This window comes from Amphibalanus amphitrite, unplaced genomic scaffold (genome assembly GCF_019059575.1).
Source record: "Amphibalanus amphitrite isolate SeventyFive unplaced genomic scaffold, NRLGWU_Aamphi_draft 000308F_arrow, whole genome shotgun sequence".
In the NCBI taxonomy this organism is placed as follows: domain Eukaryota; kingdom Metazoa; phylum Arthropoda; class Thecostraca; order Balanomorpha; family Balanidae; genus Amphibalanus; species Amphibalanus amphitrite.
Window position 1 is genome coordinate 260973 of NW_024881803.1, and position 23844 is coordinate 284816.

General features: G+C 52.3%; 3 protein-coding genes across 6 annotated transcripts in view; all 3 read left to right on the forward strand.

The window, feature by feature from the left end:
• Nucleotides 1-4688, forward strand: part of LOC122388093 (hexosaminidase D-like) — a 34454-nt gene extending 29766 nt beyond the window's left edge. For 2 of the 3 annotated variants that reach the window (XM_043378879.1, XM_043378878.1), the window contains one exon: nucleotides 123-4688. In XM_043378879.1, the coding sequence (XP_043234814.1) occupies nucleotides 123-2183 (2061 nt within the window). In that variant the 3' untranslated portion in view covers nucleotides 2184-4688. The remainder of the gene's footprint in view (nucleotides 1-122) is intronic. The other variant, XR_006257730.1, reaches the window with a different exon arrangement.
• Nucleotides 4689-5637: 949 nt separating this feature from the next.
• Nucleotides 5638-10825, forward strand: LOC122388094. 2 transcript variants are annotated; one of them, XR_006257731.1, is made up of 3 exons: nucleotides 5638-8175; nucleotides 8741-9046; nucleotides 9847-10825. XR_006257731.1 is itself a non-coding variant. In XM_043378880.1 (2 exons), exons 1-2 carry the CDS (start codon nucleotides 6150-6152, stop codon nucleotides 8764-8766), a joined length of 2052 nt encoding a protein of 683 aa, XP_043234815.1. In that variant the 5' UTR covers nucleotides 5638-6149; the 3' UTR covers nucleotides 8767-9099. The 2 variants fall into 2 exon arrangements, 1 of the variants encoding a protein (XP_043234815.1); XM_043378880.1 differs by lacking the exon at nucleotides 9847-10825 and having other exon boundaries at nucleotides 8741-9099.
• Nucleotides 10826-16461: 5636 nt separating this feature from the next.
• Nucleotides 16462-19414, forward strand: LOC122388087 (keratin-associated protein 4-12-like). Its single transcript, XM_043378869.1, has 3 exons — nucleotides 16462-16470; nucleotides 18714-19216; nucleotides 19330-19414. Exons 1-3 carry the CDS (start codon nucleotides 16462-16464, stop codon nucleotides 19412-19414), a joined length of 597 nt encoding a protein of 198 aa, XP_043234804.1.
• The last annotated feature ends 4430 nt before the right edge of the window (nucleotides 19415-23844 follow it).

Consider the following 23844-nt stretch of genomic DNA (forward strand, 5'->3'; position numbering starts at 1 on the left):
GTAAATTGTATATTATTAATCATTTTTCATAAAGAGTAAGTGGAAGTGTTTCCGTCATCCCTCCCACCGCCCGCCACTGTGCTCGCCGCCGCCTGACCGAGGTCCGCGTCTGTCCGTTTCAGCCGGTGGTGGGGGCCGTGCTGCGCCGCTGGCGGTCTCTGCTGCTGCTGCTGGCGGCGCTCAGCCTACTGCTGCTGCTCTACCTGCAGACGGGCCTGCACTCGCCGCACCAGCTGCAGGAGGCGCGCCGGCTGCCGGCCGAGCAGCCGCCGCCCGCCGTGCCGCTACTCTACAACGAGGACGGCACGCGCCGAGTGCACCCCAACGACCCGCCGGCAGCGCCCCTGGCGGACATGCTGCGCAACTCGGCGGCGCTGGCGGCCGACGGGCCGCCGGGAGCGGGCGGCGAGCAGCTCCCGCTGGCCGGGGAGCGGCTCCCCCCGGCAGAGGATCCCGTACCGCCAGAGCACGGGCCGCCGCCGGAGGGAGAGATGCTGCCGGACGTGCCGCTGGATCGGGCGCGGGTGGAGGAACTGCACCAGGAGCGTCAGCTGCAGCACATCGGACGACAGCCGCGCACACCGTACGTCCCGCGACGGCGCGTCATCCACTTTGACCTGAAGGGCGCTCCGCCGACCGTTCCCTACCTACTCAAAGTGTTTGCCATCGTGAAGAAGCTGGGCGCTACGGATGTTATGATGGAGTGGGAGGACATGTTCCCGTTCTCGGGCGCACTGCGTCCGGCCGCCGCAGGCAACCACTACAGTCGCGCCGAGGTGCGACAGATCATCGCTGAGGCAAAACGGCTCGGTCTGGGAGTTATCCCTCTGGTGCAGACGTTCGGTCACCTGGAGCTGTTTCTCAAACTGGAGCAGTTTTCCCACCTGCGAGAGTCGCCACCGCACCCGGAGGCGCTCTGTCCGTCCCGGAACGCCTCGCGTCGACTGGTGGAAACCATCATCGACCAAGTGATGGAGCTCCATGCCGGAGCTGCCGAGCTACATGTCGGCTGTGACGAGGTCTACCACATGGGCGTGTGCGATCTGTGCCAGCGCCGGCTCCGGGACGAGCTTTTCCTGGAGCACGTGGCGTACGTGGCGCGGTACGTGCGCCGCCGGTACGGGGCCACGCCGCTGATCTGGGACGACATGATGCGTCACATTCCGGCCGATACGCTGCGCCGCTCCGGTATCGGCGAGCTGGTGGAGCCGATGGTCTGGGTGTACGCCGAGGACGTGGACCGGTTTGCCGGTCCGCACGTGTACAGCACCTTCTCGGAAGTGTTTCCGCGCGCGTGGACGGCCGCCGCGTACAAGGGCGCGTTCGGCGAGACGCTGATTCTGCCGCCGCTGCAGCGCCACCTGGACAACACGCTCAACTGGCTGGCCACCATGCGGCGCGAGTCGGATCGCTTCTCAGACGGGTTCGCCGGCATGGTCATCTGCGGGTGGCAGCGGTACGATCACATGGCTGTCCTGGCTGAGCTGCTGCCGGCTGGCATTCCCTCTCTGGCTATTGACCTGGCTACCGCGACACACGGCTATTACAACCAGTCGCTGCAAGAACCGATCAGGAACGCTCTTCGCTGCGGGAACTCGGGAGTCGGGGGCGACTCTGAACCGTTTCTGCAGCTGTCCGATGACCCGGAAGGTCTGTACCAGTTCTCACAATGCCGCTTTCCCGGTGTCAAGTTTTTCAAACTGCTGGGACGCTACAAGGCGACTATAGCACAGACTGAGGAGTTCCTGAAAACGGCCACCGAGAGCAAGGGCTGGCTGACGGAGTACAATGTGGAGCGCAACTACTCCAACCCGTTCCGTGTGGACGAGCTAACTGAGATGTACTACAGCCACAAGCACATGCTGAGCGCGATGGTGGGCTCGGTGAAATCTGCTCTGACCGGCGTGGTGGACCGCTACACCATTGCGGAGTGGGTGGAGCAGAAACTGTGGCCCTACCTGCGCCGGCTGGAGCGTCTGCAGGAGCAGGCGGACGCGCTCAAACGCCGCTCAGTGTGGCCACGCCGGCCGCTGCCCATGCTGCAGGCACTCGCCCAGTACGGTCTGAACGTTACTGAGACCAAGGACCGGCCGCAGAAGGCCGAGGGGGTCAAGGCGGCGGCCGGGCCGCGCGCCGGCGCTCGACCGGCCGGGCTGGCCGTGGAGGGCGGCCGAGCTGTCTAAAAACACTGGGAGGAGAAGCGTACCCAGTTGATGCTCTAGCCTGGTCACCGTGGATCAGGGCACACCGCCACCCCAGACACGAAAAAGAAAGCGCTGGCCGTGTTGTGGCACGGATCTCTCTCGCCGACTTATGTCCGGTGACAAATAGCTTGATGACAACTCGATAAGAGACCCAGCAGTGGATATGAGATTATATTCACGTTGGGATAGCTGAGATGAACGGAGGTCACATGTCAGTCGTCTCCGGTGGGTAGGTGGCGCTTGTTTGCTGGCCCTGCTGGTGAGAAGGTAGTGGCGCAGTTGATTCTGAAGATGGGCAGCCAGTGTGTCGTGCTGGGCTCAGCAGAGCGCTCGGTGATGGAGCAGCGGGAGTGTTACTCGTTAGTCGTTACCTCCTCCAACCACCAGCTACCTGGCTCAGCAGCGGGAGCATACCGAGCGGACGGCTGCATTCCGTGAGACTACTTCAGTGGACGGGTCCGAACTACTAGATACTACCAGTTCGGTCTGCCCACCCGGGAGCGTCCGAGTCTACGGGTCCCGTCTTCCAGACTGTATCAGTCTACGGGTTCTATCTTCGAGGCTGTATCAGTCAACTGGGCTCCATTCCTCTGCTGACTGTATCAGTCGTCTGGCTCCATTCCTCGAGACTGTATCAGTCGCTGGGTCGTCCACAGGATTGGTACGTGCCCTGAGCTATAGCAGCTCGGAGTTCCGCTACATGGAACGTAGTGGTGGTGGACAAACGGTGGTTGGCCAGCGTAGGAAATGGGAGCTTCGTGTTTCAGGACGCACTGAGGAGACTGGGGTAGTGAGATGTTGCCGATTCGCTAACCAAAGACGCTGTAAGCTTTCTCTGGTCGCTGTTGCTCTCCATGTCACTTCCTGTCGAGCCTATTGGCTACTGCTTGGGAAGTTTTTATTGCATATTTGACGCTTTGTCAGTGAAGTTCACAATTGTGCTTAAATGTATCATTGTTCATCGTCCAGTCAATATTGTGTTGAAACTGTGCGCTGCCCCGATTATGTAGCGTACTATCGACTCTCTTGCCGGTATGTTCTTTTTACATTGAGCGTCCATCGTAATGTATCTTTGAATGTCGCCACATTGGGATGACGCCGGGAAGACAGGATGTCGATGGTCTGACTGCACGGCACAATCAAGCGTGCCTTGGCTGCCCGATCGGACCAGCAAAGGGACACTGGTATCGGTCAGGAAATGCTGATGCTGGTCAGGGCACGCTTGTGTTGAGACGAGACGTTGGCCTCGTCCAGGAATCGCTAGTTACGCCCAAGAGACGATGGCAACGGCCAGCAGCTGGCCGCTAAGGTGATCCTCTGCTGGCGATGATGAGCTAGTACCGCTTAGGAGACGCGTTTGCTGGCCAGGAAACGCCGGTATCAGTGGAGACGCTGGTTAGAGGAAGACCGACTAGGAGACGTTGATGGTTGAAGGAACTCGCGTTGCTCGACACAACGCTACATTTACACCAGAGTGCTGGCTAATGTCATTCTCTGGTTAGCCACTAGCGTTCGGGGGTTTCACCCCGGCTGCCAAAAAGTGGTGTTTGGTTCCTTGCAGGATGGCCACGGTGGGTCTTCGCTGCTTGGTAAAGCTTGTTTTGTGTCGTGCCGGTCCGGTCCCGAAGTTGAGCGCAGCTGTTGCTTTTTGTCGTACCTTATTGTGCAGGTCGTGGGTAAGGAAGTGATTCATCATTTTGTAGCTCTGTTTAGTGAAGGGAAGTTGAGATGCTATCATGTCTTATTTCGCTGTGTGCTAGGGAATGTTTCTTATGTGTCATTTTCGTCTATCTTTTTCGGTACCTTGAATATGATGGCTGCTATTGTGCGAAAGATGTTCACCGAGACTGCTAGCTCACGGATAGCTGTTCCGATGACTTGCTAGCTTTCGTCTGCTGTTATGTGTTTCGGCTTATTTTGCATGACTGCATGAAGTTCTCATAGTATGTTAGCCACTCTAGTTTTGTCATCGGCGCGGGTAATAGCCATTGACCATTTTGTTGGCCTGCTCGGAACTTTTGTGGGGCGCGGGCTGGTAATCACCTCAACGAGAATGAGAGCCACCGATGGCGGCGCTGCCAACAGCCGATGGGTGCCGCTGTCTCGGGTGTCTCCGATTCAGTTGGGCCGCTCCACTGACCTGGGTCAGAGTGTGACGCTAAAGAATGTATGGTGTGTGGCAGGACGCCGTTTACTGTTAGAGATTCACTTGGGATGAGGGTAATAGTGGCCACTCTGCGAGATTGTGTAGCAGTTATACCGTTAGATAGTGATGTTCATTAGTGTGAATGGCGTTACTCGGCGCTACTTTGCTAGTTCCGGAAATCATCATTTTTGCAACCCAATGGAAGCCTTTCCAAATGTTTTACCCGCATGACAAGCGACGTTCGCATGGCCTCAGATTACCTATAGACACTGTACGACTTTTTATTCAACGAACCATGCTCATCGGATATTCGGCACTAATAAAATGTGTACGAAGAGCGTCGTATTTTCTTACTGTGCGTCGCTTTTACTTCTTTTCTTTTTTTCTTTTTTTTTTGCTAGAGTGGATGGCAGCTAAGGAGATTGTGTTTGTTGTTGAATTGTAGTTTTCTGGCGGTGATTTCAATTAACCATATGAGCCTACACAGAAAACGAAGGAAGCTAAAGGAAAGCGCTTATTTGACCGCTTATTTGACTATTCGTCCGCTTATTTGACAGCACAATTTCGTCACGTCCTCAGTGGAATTGGGAGGCTTAGTCGGCCAGGGGAGCTGTTACTTGACTTTGATGTCGGCGAACGGGCGGTGCCAGGGCTATATTTGGATTGGTCAGAACATAGACCTCTGTAGGTCTATGGTCAGAAGGATTCTCGATTATTATGGGCTATATTCCTTGGTATGATATAAAAGGAATGAAGACCGTTTCCGACCGGGCAACGAGGATGGAATAATGATCTTGGGTGAGATAACAAACTAAGATGTATGTTGAGCCTTTTTTGTTCATCCTCGCTAGTCGGCGTTTGTCTGTCCATAACGCTTACCTTGACCTCACTGATGTGATTGTGAAATATTCCTCACGTTTCGCAAACGTATCCGTGCGAAGTTCACACGGAAATAGCACGTTCCGATTCTGACGGCCATTAGTGAGTCATCATTATTAAACCAGAGCCGTTCTGACTAGCGTGACTCACAACCGTGACATCACATGCAACACTCGCGGAGGGAGTTCATCGCTCTTGGAGCTGGACGGCCGCTCTAATATGCTGACAGCGAGTCAGCGAGCAGCGGTGAAGAGCCGCTCGACTCGCAAATCGATCACCAGCCCGTGGGCCGGTCTGCCCCGCACCGCCTGGGGCGACATGACCTGACCTTGGCATGAATGTCCGAGCCAGTCACGGCATCAGCTGGCGTCACCTTGGGTGCATCGACCTGGCCGCGCGCGGGGCGCCTTCACGTGCCGCCATCGACCGCCGGTGTCCCGGCAACGAGCGAAAACAAGCCAAAACACGGCGACCACTGCCGCCGACCCGTCACTGCAGCTGGACCGGTCGGCGAGGTGCAGGGCCGACAGTGGCGTGGTCCGAACTGAGCCGTGATGTGAGACAGGTCGACGACAGAAGATTACTGCTCGGGATTGGTGTCAGATCAGAAGTGTAGGTATGTAGCCATGTCGAGGACCGTGGCTGACACGAGCACTTAAGGAGTTGGTCGCACGAAGCGACCAGCCGTGCCGTGAAGACCTGTGGATCCCTTTCATTGGTTGAAGACGTGTAGAATAATTGAAACAAGCATAGCAATACTGGGATCCGCGAGCAAAACGAAGGAATCATCGTCTGTAAGCGACTTTCCACTCGACACCCACCTAATTGCTGCCTGTCCCTTTTCCGTAAACCTGCTCATCCTCGCCTCGATCCGCTCACCCTTCGCATTCCTCGCTCTCTGAGCCAAACAGGCTGTCGCAATGTCAGACTGCGGTGACTGGATCATCACCTTTGAAAGCTTACCGAACGGCAGCGTCAAGGTTGTGCAGGAAGTGGTCGAATGCCCTGACACTCACTACGCCGTGGCCGCGTTCCTTGCGCTGTTCAGTATCGTCGCCATCCTGCTCAACGTCTTGCTCATCGTCACTGTCGCCGCCAGCTACACGCTCAAGAAGAAGGCCATCAACCTGTTCGCCCTGTCGCTGGCGGTGGGTCACATGTTGGAGTCGGTGGTGTCCGTGCCCCTATCGGCGGCGTTCGCTGCCCGCCAGCGCTGGCCACTGGGTCTGTACGCGTGTCGCTCGGATGCCGCCATCAGCGAGGGCACGCTGCTGCTGACCAGCCTCAGCGTCCTCCTGTTCTGTCTGGACCGCGCCCTCATGATGAAGTACCTCCACAACTACCGCAAGTACATGACGCCGACGAAGCGGACGCTGGCGATCGTTGCCGCGTGGTTTGTGCCCGTGTTGCTGACGTCGCCGTTGCTGTGCGGCTACCTGGAGTCGTACCCGCACGAGGCGCGGCTGAGTTGCTGCACCGTGGACGCCGACAAGGACGTGGTGTACGGCGCGCTGATGCTGACGTTTGGCCACCTTCTGCCGCTGTGCGCCATGATCACCTGCATTGTACAGGTGGCGCGCATCGTGCACCGCGAGCGGAAGCAGCTGAAAAAGCTGCAGCTGAAGCGGTCGTTCGCCTACACGGAGCAGGTGTTTGTGACGCCGCACCTGCGGACCGAGCAGGGCCCGACGCTGATGGTGCTGGCCGTGCTGCTGCTGTACGTGCTGCTCGTCCTGCCGCAGGCCATCATCGTGCACTCGGACCAGATCGCCAACACGTACAACATGACCCAGATCGAGGAACAGCAAGCAGAAGAGACGCGCGCGCGAATGGAGAACGTCACTATCGCCACAAACGAGACGATCGATGAGGTAAACGGGACGGTGGCGGCGCAGCAGCATCTGCTTACCGTCCGCAGCGACGCGGTACACGAGCAGATCTTCATGTGGCTCCGCTACGGTTTTCTGATCCTGTACCCGATCGCTGCGCTGACCTTCCACAAAGACCTGCGCAAGAAGGCTGAGGGCCTGCTGTTCTGCTGCCGACCGAACACAGTGGATGACTACTCCTCAGTGAGGCCCATTTCCGCCTATGTGAAGAAGTCCGACTCGGCTAAGAAGTCGGGTCGCAGTCGCTCACAGAATCACGTGACAAGCTACAAGACACCGGTGCTCTTCTCCACCGCCAACGGATTACACCTGCGCGTCATGAACTCGTCGCACCGTTCCAACATGCGCTTCCTCGGCCTTGACCTCAGTCTCAAGGGCAGTTTCGCACCCGACCCCGAGTTCGAGATCTTCCTGAACGACCTGACGATACCCAGTGAGGACCTGCCGGACACAGATGGCATCCAGGACCGGCCGCCGGAGCACGGGGACTTCCAGGACACCATCGAGCTGGCCGCTGACGGCGGAGGCGGCGGCGGCGGCGGCTCGCCCAACAGTGCAGACTCGGGGGTTGACCTGGCGCCGGTGCGGCCGCGTAGCAACAAGCCCAAGAAGACGGTGCGTTTTGCGGTGCGCTCCAACGACTCCACGCGCCGCTCCAGCGACTCGGACGAGCAGTCGCTCCTGCCGGTGCAGTCCCCGGTCGCGCTGAAGCCGACTCGGTCCCGCGCCTCCACGCCCTCGCCAAGCGCGAAGAAGGTGCAACAGCGCTCCCGCCTGCGCCAGAAGCAGCCAGCGCCGCCGGTGGCGCCCGCCAAGCGCGGCGCTTCTCTGGAGAGGACGTTCAGCGTGGGCGAGGCACCGGCACGAAGGCGCTCTTTCCCGCCACCGGTGGGCCGTGGCGCTCCGCGTCCCACTAACAAGTACCGGGCGCCGTCCCGCCAGCTGTCGCAGCAGCCGCCGTCCCGTCAGCCGTCCCACCAGCCGGCCCGTCACGCGAACCGCGCCAGGGAGCGCCGCCGCTCGTCCACCGACATCGAGCTGGAGACGTTCACCGCAGGTGAGCCGGAAACCTCTGGGGGTAAAGCTATCATAAAAGAGTATAAAGCATAAAGCTTTATATGAGACACACCACGTTAGGCAGAGGGGCAAACAGAAGTTAATGATGAGCGATGAATGTTCCGATGAAATCACAATGAGTCACAATGGGTCGATTACCTACGCTACAACTTCAATAATCAAGGAACCCGGTAACATTCACCAACACATCCTATTCATCGATGTATCTAGCCATCCGGTAACCTCACGGAAGAAAGACGGTTATCCGTTCTCCCCGGTGCTTATTCCCGAGCTTAACATTTACTCTGGCGATGGGGAAGGGTCGTTTTCGGCCACACTTAAATCATTTTGGTCATGTTGTGCCTTGATTACCGTCCCACGATTAAACACAAACTATATTTTTGCTGATGAGCTTACTGTACTATACATGTGTAGCGTAGCAATCTTGCTCTTGCATCATGATTCAGTTAGACATATAGGATGGGCATGCAGGTAACTGGCAGGTTTTTCACACATGTCGCAGGTCGCTTGCCTAAGCACTCGTTAATCGTTCGGGTGTCTTTCAGACGACTCGTTCGGCGTCGTCCGGTAACAGAAAGCCGAGCCGGGCGATCGCCAACCCTCAAGACGACGTTATTAGAAATACTATTTTCGTATCAAGAAACAACGAGGACTATTAACTTTCAAAGCGAATATGTTTTCCTAGCATTTGCAAAAAGTGCCTGAAGAACATGTTCAGCTATCTGCAACGAGACACGATAAATGGCCACTCAGAATATGGACGAGCTGTTCCAGAGACGGTGACGGCTGTGCCAAGCTAAGACCAACTCGTGGACCAGCATTCATAGCATTGTTGGCCTGTGTTGAGTGTCAATAACCGTGTTTACATAGGGTTCCCTTAATCTTCCCCTATTTGTCTCTTAAATGTCCCTTATAAAGGAATCCTCTGTCTCCTTTACCTCGCTTCACTACAAATATGGCGCAACTAAGTCATTCTAGAAGCAGTTTGCAATTGTTACTTACCTTTAGGGCTCTCCCAAATAGCTTCCAGACTAGACACTGAGGTAAAAGTGATAGCACATGAAAGCTCAAAGCAAGAAAAATCAGAAAACTATCTGGCATTTAACATACTTTAAACGGCTGAGCTATTATTCAAGTAGGTGTAATCACATCCACGGCAATATCAGAACTGATCAGAACACCGCAGTACTGTCAAATTTCCGCCTTGACTTTCTGCCGTTTATGCGTTAATGCCACTTAAAAATCCTCAGTCGGCGCACGTGCGCTTGTCGAGTCGGGGACCACCAGTCGGACGATTCGGAACTGCCGGCCAATCAGCACGCCGCTTTTGTGATGTGATAGTTTGAGAACCACTGGATATGGTAGCGTAGCAGCTTTTGGAAAGGCGCTACGCTACCAAATCCTCCCCTATTTGTCGCTTAAAGAGGGAATTGAAGGGCAGGATAAAATTACTTCAAAATATGAATTGTTGAATTTCGAGTATTAAATAAGCCCAATTTATATTGTTTACAGCATAAACGATGCTTAGTATGCTTCTAACAACAATAGCGTCCATAGCAACGTTACACGCGAGCGCTATGATGCCTAAAATTCGATCTGAAAATAGGGGAGAAATAGGGGAAGATTAAGGGAACCCTATGTAAACACGACTAATGTGAGTGCCTCTTTTCTTAGCTGACGATATGGGCTTCGTCTGGCCTTTATCGTTATCAGCGTGTGTTAACGTGCTGACGGGATTGTCGTTATGAGTCCCGCTAATTGTTCTATCGCTGTGTAGATTGCACTGTGTCCATGTTGTAGAGATCTCGAACCGAATCTACTCAGGATAATCGTCGGATGATCGTCGATCGGGTGTTACCACTCTGTTTCACTGTTTGAGGGACGGATTGATGTAAGAGTGTAATTGTTACGAAGAGTGCACATAACGTAAACGGCTGTTACTGTGCTGATAGCAGAACTACACGGGTGGTACGAAAAGGTACGGCTCGACTGTTTATCTTTAGTGTCGATATTCATCTGTTTAGATGCGTGTTGATGGGGAGTGAGTAGTAGGTTCAGGCATCATGTTACTGTATCATACCGATGTGTTTTGGGGGCCGGGTAGCCAGCAAACCATCAGTTCGTTATTTCATTGGATTTTTTTAGGGATTCAGATATACCTAGTGTGTGATTACATATATCTACCTATTGTTAATTGATGTAATATGTAGAATAAATATTTACGAGCTTTTATTTGCTGCCATAGTCTTAAAAAATAGGCTGAAGGCTTACTTCTAACTATTAACATAGGTATGTTTATTGTCAATGATTATATGCAACAACTTTTACAGTGCTGTTGTGACTTTAACAGCAGCTTTTACGGTGCATTTAACAGCTATTGGTGAAAAGTGATTTTATATCATATTGATTGACAGATTTCACCTCTCGTGAGCTGCGATCGATCGACTCATCAACTATCATTTATCTATTCATGTTGTGTCGTTATTTATACGTATCATGCCGTGTAATGAGATACGTTTCTTCTTACTTTCGGTTTATGATTCACGACTGAATCGGCAATTTGTGTATGATTATGTTACAACAACTGAACTCGTCAGAATCGTCTACTAAATAAAAATGCATCGGTGAAACGGTGTCTTGAACGGCATATTCATTTTTCAACCGTTATTTTCATTGCTTATGAGTTCATGTGTTATGTTACAGGCTTCTTTATTGCTTCGACTTTCCGTTCTGACATTACATAGGTACTCATTATCCATTTCCTAATCCTCGTCTCTTCAGTACATAAATATGCATATTCTAGGCATGGGTGCGTAGGGGAGAGTGGGGAAAGATGCCCAGGGTTTTGCTATGTCATATATTATTCGAAAATGACGATGGGAAAGCAAAAACTTGGAGTTTCAAAGGAAGCCGACATCATTTTTCTCCAAAATATCACACTTTCGTGCCTGAAATATTATAACTTTTTTGCTATTAAGCATTTTCCTGAAGAAGTGAAAGGGGGCATCTTACCCCACAGGGTGGGAAAGACGCCCCCTGACGTTGGGAAAGATGCCCCCTGCACTATAAGTGACATAAATGGGCACGTGAATCGCCTGAACGAATCAGTAGTTCCTTCGAGCCTGCAGTAGACACCAAACGTCATCATAAGGGCCCTCAAGAGTAGTCGTAAAGGGCTTCAGAGGTCATCGTTAGGGCCATCATAGTCCAGCGCGGCCAAACAAGCCTCCGTTGTGGCGCTCGGAGACCACTGCGGAGCTCTTATAGGTCTTCATGATGCTTGAGGGCCCTCGAGCCCATCGTGGGGACCTCCGATGCCAGCGCGGCCCGTGGGGCCAACGTGGGAGCCCTCAAAGGATGTCGTGAGGGGCCCTGGAGCCAATAATGGGGCCCACAGAGGCCGTCGTGAGGGCTCTCAGAGTCAGATGCCGCCCAAAAAGTCGCTATGTGGGCCGAGAGACCGGCATGGGGAGCACCCGACCGTACTGGACTCTCAATAGTCCCAGATCGGCTTTTGTCTACATCAAAAGTATAATATATGATTTGACGGGCTGTTTGAAGGACAGCCTACGGATTTAGGGGGGGGGCGTCTTTCCCCATCAGGACAGGGGGGGGGGCATCTTACCCCAAGGTACCGAAGTAACATTAAATCAGTAGAATTTGTTAGCCATAAAACTACACCCTGAAGCATACTGTTTGGGACACAGTACACGCATGCTAATGTATCACGACTATAGCAAGGGACGCAAAAATTATTTACCTTCTTTGATATTTACAATGTTTTGACACCAAAATATTTTTTGAAAGCAGCAAATAAAAAACATGCAATCATCAGCCAGCCGTTGCCCAACTGAGCTTCGCAATGTTTTGTGCAGTTAACAAGGAAGGCTTCCGCTTTACGCTAAGAACATTAAAGGGACCCTCCCACCTTCAAAAAAGTTAATGAATTGGCTTGAAAGTGATGTCGCTCGGTTCAGAAAGAGCAAAAACGAATATCTACCAAATTTCATCGAAAAATATTCACCGGTTTTCAAGATATTAGACTTTTACTTTTGTTTACTTTTTGGGATCTCCGCTGTTCCTAGCGACTTTATTTGAAAGTGCGGCATTTGTTGCGCGCAAAGCAGCATATACCACCGCGTGCTACAAAACGTTTTAGTCAAACATTTAACGGACGTTCGAAAGCCTGATGACGTCATCAGATTCCCGTAATGGTTAAGAGATAGGGATCACGCTGGTCCCACCCTGCAAGTAAAGGGAAGAAATTTCTTCAACACCATAAAGCTGCGGGGGTTGCGACCAGGATAAATGGTGGTTTCTGAGCCTGGCCGCAAACTTGGCTATCTCAACTCAAAACTAATGTTAAGGTGGGAGGGTCCCTTTAATTTCCAGGTCCGATTCTTTGTTTCGCCGCTAGATGGGGTGGGGCGTCTTTCCCAACCTGGGCATCTTACCCCACTCTCTCCTAGTTTGTAGGAATATTTTCTTCTCGCTGAACCTAATGCTGATCTTTGCACTTTTTCTGTATCGGTTTTCTCTACATCGCTGCCCACCATTTCATGGTTTTTATTCATTATTTCATTGTCATATTATTTTAACATTTTACTTATCTTCAAGACAACGGCTTTCGCACACGATTCGTGGATTTCCAGCCGAGGTGACTATGAGAAGAATGAACAAGTTACTAAATTATATATCAGTACGGTCATTATATCGCAACGCTACAGGGGCGGTCGCAGACTTGGAGTTTGGGGGGGGGCCAACTTGGCAAAGGGGCCCGTGCGCTGACCCGGGGGGCCCGGTGCTAGAAGGGGCCCACGGGCGTAGTGCACGGGTGCAGAAATCCAGGCCATGGCCGGTGAAGCGGGGGGGGGGGGGGGTAGGGAGCGGCACCCGAGCGGAGGCTTATTGCGAGCTTTGAGGATGTTCCATGTCGAAAAGGTATCGATAAGTGCATTTTAACCCGCGCACCGACGGGGGTCTGCGCCAACTTAGTACCGACGGGGAGGGGGGCGGATGACCGCCCCCCCCTGAGATCTCGAGAACGAAGCAAGATAGCGACAAGCGGTAAACGGCATCGGATACGCACGGTCAAGATCTACAATTTTTACTAAGGTCATTTTCAGGTCAGGTCAAAGATGACGTCACAGGGGTCGAAAAAGTCAAAATGGCGGCGCTAAATATGGAGAGAGTTTTTCTCGAATAACTTTCGAATTAGTCAAGATAGGAACAAACTAAGGGCATTATCGTGATCCTCTCGTCAATCCGCATCGAATGATATATATGTTGACCTCGAAAGGTCAAGGTCAAAGGTTGACCTCAGGTCACGTGACCTCGAGGTCATCATGTATATCATTCGATGCGTCTTGACGAGCTGAACACAATGAGACCATCCACGCGTCTGTATCTTGTTCCTGTACGGAGTTATTGGCCAAAAACCTTTGGTGACCTTTGATGACGTCACATGACCTCACAGCTGCCCAACAGCAAAACAGACCTCAAGGTAGTGAAGGTTGATCGTATATGAAGTCATGTATGGTATATGGGGCCATTCCGACCCGTTTTAGTGGTAAAAACAGGGAGTTGATTTTTCCCCCATTGACTTATAATGGGGAGGTCGCGAAATTGACCTGACCTTAGGTCACCGATATCAAAATTCCGAGATATACAAATTGTAGCTACTAATGACCTAATAACATCCTGCGACTTTCAAAGGCCTCCGACATCTACTGTAGCTCTGGCACGGTGACAAAGTTGCAAAAAAGTGACTTGAGGTTGGGTCATTCAAAGTGACCTGGTGACCTGACCTTGAAAGGTAAGAGGTTCAAACTTGCACACCATGTGTAAAATTGATAAGGGAATAATCATACCAAATTTCGCGGCGCTACGCGCCGCGGTTTTCCCGCTATTCGCGAAAAACCTCAGGGGGGGCCGGATATCCGCCCCCCCCCGTCGGTGCGCGGGTTAAAGCATTGATAATGCCAATAACTCACGCAAATGTGAATGGACTACCGCAAAAGTAAAGACGGCTAACTTTGCCATTTTCTGAGATCATCGTGCTAAAACTTTTGACAGTGGGTCATCGGTATCTGTTCACTGTTCAATCACACGTGTTCCGTTTCATTTTTGTTTTTTAGGTACCTACTTGAGCACAAATGTAAGTTTTGAAGACCATTACAGTAGCAAATGCTTCGAAAGATGGATAGTGGGCAAAATATCCTAAATTTGTCGTGCTGCATGGAAAGTAGTGTTGCTGAGAAAAGGGGGTTTGTTCCAGATTATTGTGGATGCAGAATACATTGTCTGCACCCTATGCAGAATTATTGTTGGTGCAACTGCGCCCACTGCACCCATGGTTCCCACACTTACTTCGGCCCATCGATAGCGCTTCAGCGATACCTATCGCCTAGAGGCTGCAATGGGGCCCCTATAGTACGGTGTCAGACCCCCAGAGGCCGGCGTTGGATCCAAGGGTCAGCGAAGGGCCTCAAAGGCCCCAGGTAGGGCCCCAGAGGCTGATGTGGGCCTTCAAAGGCAAGTGCGTGACGTCCAAAGGTAAGGCTTGAGCCCCCAGAGAACATAATAGGGCCATCAGTGGTCGGTGTAGAGACCTCATAGGCCAGTTTTGGGCCCCCTCAGAGGCTAGTGTGGGGCCTCAGGTGTCGGTATGAGGCACTTAAAGACCGTTATGGGTCCTCAGAAACCGGCATCGATCCTTTAGAAGCCAGTACGGGGCCCTCAGAGGCACATAAGGGTCAGTTTGGGTCCCAGAGACAGAAATGGGACCATCAGAGGCCGGTGTGGGACCTTTAGAGGCTGGTTTGGGTCCTTAGGGGCCAGTTTAGGGCCCTCAGAGACCAGTACAGGGCCTCCAAAGGGCAGTTTGAGACCATCAGAGACCATATTGGGCACTCAAAGGCTAATCTAATGTGGGTCTTTACAGGCCAGCATGGAGCCCTCAGAGGTTAGTGTGGGGCCATAAAAGATCGACATGGGCCGGCGTTGGACCCCAGAGGCCAGTAGAGGGCCCTCAAAGGCCAAGATGGGCCCTCAGAGGCCGATGCGGGCCCATAGAGGCCGGCATCAGGTCTTCAGAAACCCGTGCGGGGCCCTCAGAGGCTAAGGTGGGTCCTTACATGACAGCACGGGCCCTCAGAAGTCAGTGTGGGGCCCTAAAAGATCGGCATGGGCCGGCGTTGGTCTCCAGAGGCCAACAGAAGACCCTCAAAGGCCAATATGGGCCCTCAGAAGCAGATGCTGACCGTTAGAGGCCGGCATCGGGTCTTCAGATTCCAGTGCGGGGGGCCATCAGAGGCTAATGTGGGCCTTTACAGGCCAGCATGGGGCCCTCAAAGGTCAGAATGGGACCCTAAAAGACTGGCATTGGCCGGCGTTGGACCCCAGAAGCCAGCAGAGGGCCCTCAAAGGCCAAGATAGGCCCTCAGAGTCCGATGCGAACCCTTAGAGGCCGGCATCGGGTCTTCAGAATCCAGTGCGGGGCCCATAGAGGCTAATGTGTGTCCTTTCAGGCCAGCATGGGGCCCTCAGGTCAATGTGGGGCCCTAAAAGACCGGTATGGGCCGGCGTTGGACCCCAGAGGCCAGCGGAGGGCCCTCAAAGGCCAAGATGGGCCCTCAGACGCCGATGCGGGCCCTGAGCTGCCGGCATTGGGTCTTCAGAATCCAGTGCGGGGGGCCCTTAGAGGCTAATGTGGGTCCTTACAGACCAGCATGGGGCCCTTAGAGGTCAGTGTGGGGCCCTAAAAGGCCGGCATGGGCCGGCGTTGGACCCCAGAGACCAGCGGAGGGCCCTCAACGGCCAAGATGGGCCCCAGAGGCCGACATCGGGTCTTCAGAATCCAGTGCGGGGCCCTCAGACGAGAGACAGAAATGAGGCCACCAGAGGCCGGTTGGGCCCCTGAGGCCGGTTTAGGGGCCCTCAAAGGCCAGTGGAGGGCCCTCAGAGGTCAATGTGGGTCCTCAGCGGTCAATGTGGACGCTTGACCGCCACTGAAGGGCCCTCAGAGGTCAGTGTAGGACCCTCAAAGACTGGTATGGGAGCTGTTAATGGCTGGCGTGGGTTTCTCGAGCCTCGTGACAATCGAATACGGGCCAGGGCCCCATACGGCCATGGGGGCCCATCGGTTGTTTGGGGGGGGGCCAAATGATATGATGGCCCCCCCTGATTTGCCTTTGGGGGGGGTCATGGCCCTGATGGCCCCCCCCTGCGACCGCCACTGCAACGCTAATGATAAGGTTTGGGAGGAATGGAGGATGTGAGTATAGGTACTTGTACTCGGAGATCCGTGAGTGTTGCTTCAGCGCCCATCGAGCTGGACACGCCATCAAAATGGTCTTCAAATGCGCCATACATCAACCACTATTCTGATCACTTTGGTGGTGTATGCTGCAATATTCTGAATAGATAGGGTAGACCGGGGCAAGTCGCCCCGCCGAGGTAAAACGCCTCACCGATGTTTCTCGGAACTGGCAGGGTTCTGGGGAAACATCATCTCTTCTATAAAATGTGCACTATATGATCATTATATGAGCAGACTGGAAAGAAATTGTGATGACTCTTTCGGGAGATATAGCCAAAAATGTGTTTTTTGAGTGATTTTTATGTTTTGTTGTCAGATTATGAATCATGGCGTTCTTTTATGGTCCACATTAGGTTAACGACTTTTATGTATTTTGAACAACTATTGTCTAACGCTTATCATGCCGGGTTGGTTCGTGTTAAATTATGTCTTACTGAAGTGCAAGGCGTTGTTCTCTGACCGAACTACGTGATGGGGTAAAACGCCCCAGTAGGTCGCGGGGCAAAAAGCCCCTGGGGCGTTTTACCTCTTGTGTTGTTGGGGCTACCCACTTTCTAATGTTCGGTAGCTGGCGAACAGTAAGTTTCTGTGCCTTTATGTGTATTTTTCTCAGCAACTGGATGGCAAAGGAAGTATTTTGTTAACATTTGCATTGCAATAATTTATTATTTGGTCTTATGAGGTAGGTGAAAAACCTGCTCATACAACAGTGTCATATGCTGAGCACCTGACAGCATGGAATGTGCTAACTTCAGTGCCGTGCCTCCAGAGGTCTAACGGACCTCTCACATAAGATTTAGCCAACTACCATGTTAAATCTTCAATCTAAGGTATGGGGCTACTTGCCCCAGGCCGTGGGGCGTTTTGCCCTGGGGTTGGGGCAAAATGCCCCATTTGCAGTTGCTTCACAAATCACTTCCTAGCTTGGAGTCCGATCATAAGTGAATCAATTTGAGGGGTGCAATTTAAAGTAAAATGTCCAAAGAACGCATTGAGCACAAATTTGGCCTTTCAGGTGATGTGGGACAAAATTTATGTGGCAAAATAAATTATCTGGGGCGTCTTGCCCCAGGCTACCCTACATAAAGCGATATGTTTCTGAGACAGTTTATCGCATGTAAGTTTTGAATCTAGGGCAACGGAACAAGTTTTATACGACTGACGACTGCACTAGGTTTTTTCCAAAGATACGATGTGAATTTAATTATGTATGCATTTCTAGGTCGACCTACAAATGTTCTTGTTTTTCTGCACGCGCTGCCAATTATCACGAAACACGCATACCTTATACTCGTAGCTGCATCGTCAGTAGCGGAAGAAAACCGGTAGCGACGCTGCAATTCAATCTGGTTAACGAGAACACGAGGTCAGTGACGCGATCTACTGGAGGGCGAAACGGAAACTGGAAGAAACAGGTATAAATCAAGCCGAGAAGCCAACAATGAGAATAACTGGGTGAGGTCGGTTGACCCAGGATTCTTGGTCGATCATCGTGACAGGATGTGTGCGCTGATTTCGCTATATATTTCACTGTCGTTTGCAGAAGGACTGCACTTGTCTATTGGTGCGCACCGCGCACTCTACAAATCGCGCTGCTCCAGACTAGCCCAGTACTAATACGCTTTTTCGCATCCTGTGGCCGTAACGTCACCCTTGTCATGCACCTACCGGCCATTCTCGTGCTCGTGTTTTGTGTTATAACGTCATCTTCATCCAGTTCTGGAACCACGGAGGATGGCAGCGTTCCCGTCAACCGTCATAGCAGGGAGCTTTCCCCGTCTAACAGCGGCGCCATCCGCAACTGGGCATTGCTGAGAAGTGCTGTCACTGCCGTGACACAGACCAAGCCTGAATCACCAACGATTTACATCGTCAAAAAGAGGCGCTTTTCCAAGAGCTCAGGCTGCAAGGCGCCCTTATCTGACGCAGGATGCCCGGTCGGATACGTCTGCTCTCTGGCCTACTCGTGCGTGCCTAAGTCAGGTCAGGGTAAGCCATGTCTTCAGAGCGACCAGTGCCAGAGTGGCTCGTGCTACCGCTACCGCTGTGTGGAGGACCAGTGCCTGCCAGGCGGTGACGGCGGTCGGGCCTGCCCCAGAGGTGAGCAATGCATATCATCAGAAGGCAGCTACAAATGCCGTCCGAGGGATGACACCTGCCCTTCGGCCCTGACCCTGACCGGCTGCCCGACCGGCCAGTACTGCGATCGTGACCACCACTGCGCGCCGCGGAGGGGTGTCGGCACAGAGTGTGACCTCTCGGTGCAGTGTCTCGGCGGAGCCTGCCGCGATGGGCGCTGCAAACTGGACCGCTGCCCCGAGCCCGGCTCGACACAGGACTGCGACCCAGGGCAGTTCTGCGCCTCGGGTCCGACGGGAAATGCGTGCCGTCCGCAGTTGCGGGACGGTGACATGTGCGGCAGTGACGCGCACTGCCTGTCGCACCTCTGCGATTGGGGACGCTGCGTCCGACACGAGTGCAGGAAGCCGTTTGGTGTCGGGCAATGTCTGCATCACCAGTTCTGCGAGCCGACACTGCGCGGTAACGTCTGCTCCGAGAGACTGGCGCGCGGCGCGCGGTGCGACTCCGACCAGGCGTGTCAGTCCGGTGCCTGTCGCTCGGGACTCTGCTTCAGCGACCAGTGTCCGCAGCCAATGACTGAGCTCGGCTGCGGACCGCTCGAGTACTGCTCCCGAGACCTGTACGGCAACAGCTGCCTCCGACGGCGCCCGAACAACGTGAGGTGCTCGGACGACGTGCAGTGTCTGTCCAACTTTTGTGACATAGTCTGTCAACCACGACCGCCCCCGACAGAGGCGCCAACACCTCCACCGGTGCCACGTTCGTCAGTAACATCGGTGATGTCGCCAACACGACTACCGAACGGAATGGGATGTGACTTCGACGAGGGGTGCCTGTCGGGGCGGTGCTTCCGAGGGATGTGCTCGCCACAGCTGAAAGACAACGGCGAAGAGTGCGGCCCGGCGTCGCTATCTTCACTCGCCCTAAACGCCCAGTGCCGAAGCTGGCGGTGTCTGCAGGATGGAGAGGGCGTCTTGCGGTGTTTGGCTGGTGTATTGCAGACAGATTTCTACTGTACTGATGACTTGCAATGCGCCTCACAGCAATGTGATGACGGGTACTGCACATGATAGCAACATATATTATTTAATTTCATACATCGTGAGTTAGGGATAGTTTTACTCAGGCTGTTTGTCATTCATGCGTGTGGGAAAGTGTACATATTTAACGGTGCCTGTTTCGGTGTAATTGTATAGTGACTTTAAGTGTGAATAGGTTTTGCCTCAGTCTAGTGATAAATACAATTTAAATTGTATGCCGTGCATAAACTATGCAAAGGTAATGCAGGGGGAATAAAAGTGTTACCCCTCGTTACTGCAGCGAGTCGCTGGTAACTAAGTTATAATTCGCCATTTAGTGCCGTATGCGTCAAATCCACCCATCTGAAGATAATACCGCAACATTGGACGAAATAAATGAACAGAAGCCGGAAAAGTCGCCGTCACGGTTATAAAGCATCGGTGGTTACAGCGGAGCAACAAAAACAGGTCAGCTGACCACCGGAACTGGGCCGTTCGATGGCACCTGTATACCTCACTCACCGGGTATCGAAGCACACCGCAGCCAAAGGCCCACCGGTCCTGCACGCACTGTCAGCGGAGGGGTCAGGGGTTGGGAGGGGCGAGCACCCGCGCTGGGGAGCGGAGGGGTGGGGTGAGGGCGAGCCCCCGCTGGGGAGGGGAGGGGCACGGTGTGACGCGTCGTGCGGTCGCCATGGAGTGGTCAGGGGTGGCGGTGGGTGACGTGACAGAGTGGCATCGATTAATTATTAAGTGCCAAAACAGGTTCGCTTCCGCATTTTTGGACGGAAAAAGGCATTGTGTTTTGCAATGATTGGCACCACTGCATTAACACGCGCACTGCAGCGGGTCTGAGCCGAACACGAACTGCAGGGGGGGGGGGGTTGAAAACAACCCCCCCTGAGATCTCGAAAACGGCGCAACGTAGCGACAAGCGGTAAACGGCGTTGGATAGGTTGAGATGAGATCTACAAGAAATACAAAGATCATTTTTGGGTCAGGTCAAAAACGAGGTCACCAGAGGTCACCGAAGACAAAATGTTACGATTTTCACAACAGGAATTTCGCGGTAGTTTTTCTTGAATAACTTGTCTTGCACACAAGACAGAGGATCGATTCGAACGCCATCGTTCTTAGCTCGTCAAGGCGCATCGAATGATATATAATATGACCTCGAAAGGTCAAGTTGAAAATTTGACCTCAGGTCAAGGTCATGACCTGACCGAAATAGGTCATGTTGCATATCATTCGATCCGCATTGACGAGAAAAACACGATAAACGTCGAACGGAGTCTCTATCTCTATTCAATCTCAAGTTATTGAAGAAAACCCGCTGGTGACCTCAGGTGACCAAGATGACCTGGAGATCACCATCCAAAGGTCATAAGTGATATGTTTCGGTGAAATCACCAACAGGGACCTGTAATTACGAGCGAGCGAGCGCAGCGAGCGAAGTGAGTCTTTTCAATATAACGGAAAAATCTCAGTATGAGCGGCCCGGCCCGGCCCGGCCCGGCCCGGCCCGGCCCGGCCCGGCCTGTAACGCTTTTGAGAGGCTTATCCCGCGCCCCACTGGGGTCTGTGTATAACACGCCCTCCTGGGGGGGGGGCTATTCATAGCCCCCCCTCCTAACTCCGAAACTACTGGGCCGATCGTCAAAATTCAAACGGCGTCTGATAGCCCCGGAAAAACTGTCGAGCGAAACCTAATTTCATTGACCTCGAGGTCACCGATGACGTCACAGGTCAGGTCAAAGTAAAAATTATTAGCACTTTGGCTTGTTCACATTTTGGGCTCTGGCCGCCGTCTTACAAGTCAGATCAGGCTCATTTTTGGTTTCCACACTCGTGAACAGATGCTCTAAATACCTTGAGGGTACCAAACTTGTACTTTGATTTTCAGGTCAGGGTCAGGTCATCACAGGTCACGAAAATATTATATCATGCGTCGGTCACATGACACATGTTTTATGGTCCATTTAGGCCATAGATTTCGAATTTGATGTCGTGTGTGTCATTCAAGGTCATTTTGAGTCGAAATTAGCTTAGGTCAGGTCACTTTCAGGTCAAAAAAGGTCAAATTTTGAAGTTGAAATTTTTCAACAAAAAAGGTGTCTATTGGATGCAGTTTGAGCTCAGGAACACGATGGTGCCATTTATATTGGTGTACGATGTCAAATACGTACTGAAAAATTGATTTGAAAAATTAATAATTGTGAATTTTTTGCAATAATCCGTATAACTTGGCCATTTTTGAAGATATTTAGCTAAAACTTGCTAGAGTTAGTCATAATCATGCGTTCTGTCACATATATTCCGGTTTTTTCGAAAAGTCAAAAACTTTTTGAAAAAAATATAAAAATATAAATTTTGAATATTATTATATAAAATTTTCGAAATTTTCAAAGTTTTGAAAATCCGAGATGGCAGTTTGATAGCGCGGTCAATTCTGAGTCCTTTCATGCAAAGAAATTGGATCTAGCTTAAAAACTGAGCTCTTGGGAGCGATTGCCGTGGTTCAATGTTTTGCGTCGAAATCGGACGAAAATGACGTCACTCTGACGTCATTTCCGGCCGACCTATGGTAGCTACGAAGTTCAAATTTTGACACAAGGTGTCAAATTGATGCAGCCGAAGGTACTGAAAGTTTGGCGTCGATTCGTCAAGCGGTTTGGAAGTTATTGCAGAAAAACGGGAGGGGGGCTATAAATAGCCCCCCCCCCCAGTGGGGCGCGGGTTATATCTCAGCAACCGCTGGACCGAATGGCCTGCGGTCTTTTTTGCTGGGTAGCCCCATCCCTTCTACCCCGTAATTGACTACTTTTGATACATCTCAGTGACCGCCGTGGCACGTGTCACGTGAAAAGTCAAGGGTGTTCAAGCAGTTTTCCAAAAGTAGTGATTTTGAGAGGCCCATATCTCAGCAGCGGCTTGAGCGATTGTCTTGCGGTCATTTTTATAAGGTAGCTGCATCCCTTCTACCAAAGGTCGGATACTCTTGATCTATGTGAGTGACCCCCACTGCACGTGCAAAATACAACAATAAGAGGTGCCAAATTTGTTCCCATTTCAGTAACTCGGTAATTACTGGGGCGATTTCGCTGAAACTTGGCATACAGGTAGGCACCCACCAGGCAGTGCATTTCCATGTGTTGCGGTTAGGGTGCTACTGCACGTGCGCACGTGCAGGGGGCGTTTCCAGATCTCGAGAACGGCTGGGCCGATTGCGCTCAAATTTGGTACACGGTTGGGGACCGGTTAGTAGGGTGCAGTGCAAAAGTCATTTTGGACCCCGTTTGCACGTGCGCACGTGCAGAATGCCGCTTCCAGATCTCAGGAACGGCTGGGCCGATTGCGTTCAAATTTGGTACACTGCTAGCGACCGGTTAGAAGGGTGCTTTGCACAAGCCCGTTGAAAGTACCCTCTCGCCCTTCTGCACGTGCAGGGCTCACTATCTCGCTCGCTCGTCCTTCGCCCAAAAGGCGTTTTACTGGTACTATGATCCTGAGCGTATTGAAGTCATAGGATGGCATTCAGAGTAAGTTAAAATTTCTCCCATTGACTTATAATGGGCCGGTCGCAAAAATGACCTGACCTTAGGTCATCGATATAAAAATTCCGAGATATACAAGTTGTAGCTCGTGATGACTTTACTATTTCCTGTGGGTTTCAAGATCATATCTCAACAACTGTGGGCTTGGTGGGATTGCAAACTTCGAAATTTACGTTTCGAGGTAGGGTCACTTGACCTGACCTGGTGACCTGACCATAGGTCACCTGGGGTCAAAATTTTTACTCAAGGTGTGCAAAAGTTGGGAGAACAGGTTTGCAAAATTTGGCGGCGCTACGCGCCGCCGTTTTCTCGCGATTTGCGAAAAACCACAGGGGGGGTTGAAAACAACCCCACCTGCAGTGCGCGTGTTAAAGGGACAAAAACAAGAAGTTTCTGCACGATGCAGGTCGAGATAAAAATGAAAATATTTTACTGTAAGCACATACCAATGTGATTGCGCAATACCTCCGACGTTCCAGCGAGTTTTAGCGACGATTGTCCTCAGTGATCTGGATGCTAGTGAACATGTACCAACCATTGACCCCAGCAAAGGCACTGTTGGCCGCTGGAGTTGTACTTGACAGTTAATTTCCTGTAGGTATTATTCTTCTAATCATTACATTACTCAGTAGCGCAGCTGTAGCATCGGAAACTTGAACACCATTGAGGCACCC